Source organism: Nycticebus coucang, chromosome 18 (genome assembly GCF_027406575.1).
Source record: "Nycticebus coucang isolate mNycCou1 chromosome 18, mNycCou1.pri, whole genome shotgun sequence".
Lineage (NCBI taxonomy): Eukaryota > Metazoa > Chordata > Mammalia > Primates > Lorisidae > Nycticebus > Nycticebus coucang.
The window spans coordinates 57296149-57302419 of NC_069797.1; the positions used below are offsets into that span (position 1 = coordinate 57296149).

Sequence of the window (6271 nt, forward strand, 5' to 3'; positions counted from 1 at the left end):
CACTCTCTCTCCTACACTACCATTTACAGAGTGCTGACTATGCATCAAGCACAATGCCAAACCCTCTGCCTGCGTGAGATCATTTAATCCTGTATTGGCCTTATGTAGCAAAGGCCCTTATTCCCCACCTTGTAAAAGAGGAATGTGGGGCTCAGGATCTTGCCCAAACTCTCCTAGGCTATTTAGCATAGGACTCCAGCCTGAGCTGTCTGAATCCAAAGCCTTTAGACCCTTTGCCCAAACTAAGTCCTTCGTCAATCCCAGCCCTACCCTTGACTCCCTCTAGAGGTTCCCTTCCCGAAGCCAAATGAATGAGCTAGTAAAACTGACACAGGACTATTCAGCTCTTTCCTAGCTTGGGGCAGCAAGCTCCACCCACCTCTGGAATCCTCACTACTCACTCGAGTGAGGCTCCTCCTCTTCCCACTCCTTTTCCAGCCCCCCAAAGAAAGGAAAAGACACTCCCACCAAGAGAAGGCTCCTACAACCCTGGCTCTCAAGGTTCATTTGCTCATTGGGTTCTCTTATCAACCCCAGGAAGCAGGGTTCATCATCCTAACTACACAAGTGAGGAAAAGACTCATATTTTTCCAAGGTCACAGCTAATATAGAACAGAGCCAAGGTTAGAAACCCATCTATTCCAAGAGCGTCTAAAAATGCCCTAATCGTGGACGGTTAGTCACCATGCACAAAAGGCAGCTCATCTAGTGTCACTGACACGGCCGTGCCTGGGCTGGCACTATGCCCAGCGTTGGGCTACAGGCCTTGCATACATTCTTCCAGAAAATCCTCACAAGCCCACAAGGTAGGTACCGTCATTATTGCCCATTTTACAGAAGTGGAAACTGAGGCTTGGAGATGATAATCAACTCGACCTAGATTAACTAAGCAGGATCAGACAAACCCTGGAGCAAGAGTAGATAAGAGGAGAGAAAGAGTATCAGTGAAGCTTGAACCCAATACATACTTATAAGCTTGAGTTCTTATCTTGGGTTCATGGATCTCCATGGAAGATCTTTAGAGGACCCATAAACTCCACAAAATTGCATTGAAATGCAAATCTGTGTGTGCTTATTTGGAAGTAGGGAACAGGGGAGAATATCTATAAGCTTCAATATTTTCTCCAAGAAATCCCTGTTCAAAAAATGTTAAAAATGCTCAAACTAGCACAGTGCCCAACACATAAAGGCACTCAATATCTGGCAAATTAATGAATGAGTAAATGAATGAATGTTCCTCATTGCCTAAGAGACACCACTTGTGACCAGGCACACGTGTCTATCTGTATCTTCTGAGATGGTGAAAGCCATCCTGGGACCTGAGCCCAACCCACCCCCAGGCCCTTTCTTCCAGTACCAGAGGCCACAGCCAGGTACTATGATAAGTTCCAAAGACATGCTTCTCCCGCCTCTTCCCCACCTCCACACCCAACAATGACCAGGCAGAGACAGAATTGTGCAACTCAGATCATGAAGCTGTATTGATTGCCAGGTGGGAGGAAGGGTGAAAATAGGGTTCAGGTGTGAAGTGCTTGGGAGGCAGAAGAGAGGATCCCGCAGTGAGATCTGTGTCCACACAAGGGGTCTCCTGGGCCTGCGCAATGCTGGGCAGCCTCAGTTCTTGGTGCGAAGGACCTGCTCGTGGGTGGACACCACCTTGCCGTCGTGCACATCTACAACCTTGGTGCGGATCTGGCGGCTAGAGGAGGTCACTGGGGAAAAGAGAACAGACAATGTTAGCAGAGGCCAACAGTGAAGTAACCAGGAGAGGGGAGGCCAAGAAGTTGAGGAAACTTGAACTGTCTCCATGCTGCTCTCTCCCCCAATTATGACTTCACCCTGCTATTGCCCAAGCACTGATACCATCAACACACTTCTTTCAGACTAGGGTCCTCAAAGGTCAGAGACTGACTGAGATTTCTATGAGCTTAGTCCATGTCAACCCAATTCATGACTAGTCTTAGTGGGAAGAGCCATGGAGGGCCAAGCCATGGAGGGCCCTGTCCTTGGTGCTGACATATAACCAAGGGGTCTGCCACAAATGGAAGTTAAAGATGGGGACCCATGCTGCTAGCCCTAGGGAGGGTTTAGAAATTGTCTTCTTCTACCTAAGGAGATTCATAAGAAATACTGAGTAAGACAGTATAGCTCAGCTCCTGGGGTACACAGGATGGTCCTGAGCCCAGGCTTGACAAGGAGGAAGATCTTACCGTCTCTGGATGACTGAGAGCCAGAGGAGAACTGGGAGGCAAGGCTGTGAAGACAGAAAAGAGCAGGACCATTAGACTCAGGGTGGGGCAGAGACTGTGCAGGAGGACTGGAGGAGGACTGGGCACTCACTGGGCATCCTCGCCCTCCAGCAGGCGACGGTATGTGGCGATCTCCTGCTCCAGCCGAGTCTTCACGTCCAGCAGGATCTTGTACTCCTGGTTCTGCTGCTCCATCTCGCAGCGCAGCTGAGCCAGCTGCTCCTCCACACCACTGATCAGCTCCTGAATCTGGGCCAGCTGCACGCAGTAGCGGCCTTTGGTCTCCTCCAGGCTGTTCTCCAGGGATGCTTTCTGGTAGGGTAGGAGAGAGGATCAGGAATCAGTAAGCATGATCTCTCTCTCCCTGCTAGTCCCAGGCCCACCCCAGCCGGGCAGTGCCCCTACCATGCTGAGCTGAGACTGCAGCTCGATCTCCAGGCCCTGCATTGTGCGCCGGAGCTCAGAGATCTCACTCTTGCCACTCTGCACCAGCTCACTGTTGGTGGCCACCTCACGGTTCAGCTCCTCTGTCTGCAAAAAAGAGAACAACATTCACACCAAAATGCCCCAGAAGTCAGGTGGTCTGGGTCCCTTCCACCCCAAATGACTCCTACCTTGCTGAAGAACCAGTCCTCGGCTTCCTTGCGGTTCTTCTCTGCTATCTTCTCATACTGGTCGCGCATCTCGTTCAGGATGCGGCTCAGGTCCACGCCGGGTGCTGCGTCCATCTCCACATTGACATCTCCGCCCACGTGGCCTCTCAGGGAGTTCATCTCCTGCACAGCCAGAGAGCAGCTGCCAGTCAGAAGCCTCCCTGGAGAAGCTGACTGAGATTCCCTTTTCCAGTACCATCTCCTCTCCCTGCTATTCTTTTTGTTTTTTTAATCTAAGAGATATGAGGTCTCACTGTGTTGTCCATCTGGCCTCAACCTCCTGGGCTGAAGCAATCCTCCTTCATCAGCCTCCTGACTAGCCAGGACCACAGGCACGTGCCACCACGCCTGCCTCTCTGCTATTCTTTTAAGTAGCCTTTCTATTGAGCTCTCACCTCCTCGTGGTTCTTCTTCAGGTAGGCCAGCTCCTCCTTCAGGCTCTCGATCTGCATCTCCAGGTCGGCTCTGGCCAGGGTCAGCTCATCCAGCACCCGGCGCAGGCCATTGATGTCAGCCTCCACACTCATGCGCAGATTCAACTCTGTCTCATACCTGCAATGACCCAGGAGAAAAAGAATGAGACATCCATCTGCTCACACTGAAGGCTTTGTTCTCTTCCCCCTGTAGCTTCTCCCAGACTGGCACCCTGCGGGTGGTTTAGGGAGCCAATCTTGGAAATAGACCCAGTGCCCATTGATTGCTCAGATCTAAACATTCCATGGGAATAAGGCAATTCACCAGGCTGCAGATTTCAGGAAAGGGTGCACTTCTAGCTTCAGCCAACCAATAATTCATAAGAACTCTAAATATGACTACCTCCTGCCCTACAAGGGCAGGTGGGCAAGCGGGAAGCTTCTCTCCCTAAAGCAGTATTTCCCAAACCTGGCTGTGGATCAGAATCACCCAGGTAACCTGCTACAAATAACTGAATCAAAACTCCAAGGTCAGGGCCCAAGGGTGTTGTCTTTTCACAAGCACCCCAGGGGGGTTTTCATGCAGCTCTATTTGAGAAATACTGCTCTATTTGAGAAATACTGCTCCAAAAGTGCCCCACTCTGGGCAGCCTGGATGTTCTGAGCCACCACTACAAACTCACTTGGTGCGGAAGTCATCAGCAGCCAGACGGGCATTGTCAATCTGCAGGAGGACGTTGGCATTGTCCACAGTGGCCGCGAGGATCTACGGGATGGAAAGGACACAGATCGTTTGTCAAATGGACACCATGAGGCAGACTTCACTGCTACCGGCCTCCAGCTTCTGCTTTCCTGCTCTTCTCTGAATGCCCTCCACTTCCCCGTGAACCTTGGCCACAGCAGTCTAGAGGAAAAGCCCAGGCAGTCCAGCTTTGACCTAGGACTTGGCTAATTCATGGTCAGCAAAGGTGCTAGAACCAGCCCTGGCCTTAGAATAAAAACCCCAGAGTTCTGGTCCCAGTTCTGGCTATGAACTTGCTGCAAAACCTGACATGGGCTTGGGGCTTTCAGGTTCCCACCTACAGATGAGAGGAGTGACCTAAGGCTCCTGGCTCCCCTTCCTGATTGGGACTATCCTCTCTCTGCATCAGCCAGCTCTGTCGGTCCTTTGCAGACACACACATTCCTTTTCAAGCCTATGAGACATGGGCTCTCAGGTGGGATTCTCCCAAGAGGTGAGATCCAGCTGGTCCAGGAGAATACACGGGAGGAATAAGAAAGCAGGCTGAACCCTGAGTCTGTCTAGGGTTCCTTCCCTCATCATGGAGTTTCCCTAATCCATGCAAGGCGTCAGAGCCAGGCAGGTGCCATGGGGGCTGGGAGAAGGCACAATTCAGAGGGCACAAGCCCAACATGCTCCTTCTGCGTCAGATGCACAGGGGCCACTTTGATCATCTCTGTGGGTTTTTCATGCCCACCTAGCTGTAGGGAGGGGCCAGCCAGCCCCAAGGCTCATGGGCGGTGGCAGCCACAGCCTAGACTCGGGAGCTAATGAACAGTTTGGGTGTCTAGCCTGGTCCCGTTACAGCCTCGCTCCTCCCCTGTGCCAGAGAACAGGTAGCTGCCTCCTGTGCTGAAAGGTGGGGCTCAAGGGCTGTTGCCCTGGCTCTGCCATTTATTTGGTATGTGACCTTCAGCAGGTCACAGCACCTCTCAAAGCTTCCACTTCTTCCTCTGTAAAATGTAAGAGTAGAAATCACTGGTCTAGAGTGGTCTGAGAATTAGAGGCCAGAAGGGTTTGAGAAGGCAGGGTAGGGACCCCACCTGCTCAGAGACCAGCTCTGTTGGGGGCATCCAAGGCCTCAGAAGAAGAGACCAGGGTGGAGTCTGTCCCGCACAGAAATCTAAAGGTGCCAGTGGCCTGAGGCATCTAGTGTTCCCTGAGTCAGGGAGCTGGAATGGCAGGCACCTCCTGCTGCCCAGCACCCACCTTGCTCCTCAGGTCCTCGATGGTCTTGAAGTAGGGGGTATAGTCTTTGGTTTCTGCGGGCCGCTGCCTCTGGTACCAGTCACGGATCTTCACCTCCAGGTCGGCGTTGGCCTCCTCCAAGGCGCGCACCTTGTCCAGGTAGGAGGCCAGGCGGTCGTTGAGGTTCTGCATGGTCACCTTCTCATTGCCCGCCAGGAGCCCGTCACCACCGCCAAAGCCACCACCAAAACCAGCACCAAAGCCACCACCAAAGCCACCACCAAGGCCACTGCCAAATCCTCCACCAAAGCCACTACCTAGGGCCCCTCCAAAGCTGCTGCTGCTGCTGAAGCCACCGCCATAGCCGCCTCCCAGCCCGCAGGCTCCCCCAGAGGAGAAGCGGGAGGTGGAGACAGACAGGCCCCCGTAGGCACTGGGGGCCCGGCAGGACCCTCCGGCCAGGACAGAGGAGATGCGGCTGGAGCCACCGCCGATGCCACAGGAGCCCTTCATGGAGCTGGAGGAGGTGAACTGGCGGCTGCAGGTGGTCATGGTGCTGAGGAGATGAGGGAGCAAGCCAGCGAATTGACAGAGAGAAAGAAGTGAAGTTTCCAACTTCAGGTAAGTTGGAGAAGGATGCAAGAGCTTTATACGCATGAGTAGGGGGCGGGCCTGGCATTTTCCATTCCCCTTGGCTGTCATCACCCACAGGCTGGTGCCAACTCCCAACCAGATCCCGCCCCTCCTCCGCCTCATCTTGTCTGTCATATTTTACTGGAAACTCATTGTTTGAGGTGTTTTTGGCTTTCTTGTCCCGCCAGGCATGATTCACTCAGGGAGGTGTGGACCTGCAGGCTACACTTTCCCATCAGGCCCTGGGAGCTGCAGCCCTCCAGAGCCTGCATCCCGGCCTCAGGCCAGGTGACAAAGAACAGGATCTCCGTGCCATTAATCTGGTGACCTGTGGGTTCCCCACTGCCTGGATCG

At 53.2% G+C, this 6271-nt stretch overlaps 1 protein-coding gene across 1 annotated transcript; it reads right to left on the reverse strand.

The window, feature by feature from the left end:
* Window positions 1-1454: 1454 nt before the first annotated feature.
* KRT14 (keratin 14) lies at window positions 1455-5891 on the reverse strand. The gene is made up of 8 exons (XM_053569759.1): window positions 5306-5891; window positions 3999-4081; window positions 3298-3454; window positions 2864-3025; window positions 2655-2780; window positions 2341-2561; window positions 2211-2254; window positions 1455-1712 (listed from the first exon to the last, which is right to left on the reverse strand). The coding sequence occupies exons 1-8, from the start codon at window positions 5834-5836 to the stop codon at window positions 1615-1617; spliced, it is 1422 nt and encodes a 473-aa protein (XP_053425734.1). The 5' UTR covers window positions 5837-5891; the 3' UTR covers window positions 1455-1614.
* Window positions 5892-6271: the final 380 nt, after the last annotated feature.

Coding starts and splice junctions, on each gene's coding strand:
- KRT14 (XM_053569759.1), bottom strand. CDS start 5,836: ATGACCACCTGCAGCCGCCAGTTCACCTCCTCCAGCTCCATGAAGGGC. Junction 2,781..2,863: donor AGGACTGGTTCTTCAGCAAG/GTAGGAGTCATT, acceptor TCTTTTTTGCAG/ACAGAGGAGCTGAACCGTGA. Junction 2,562..2,654: donor TGCAGTCTCAGCTCAGCATG/GTAGGGGCACTG, acceptor CTACCCTACCAG/AAAGCATCCCTGGAGAACAG.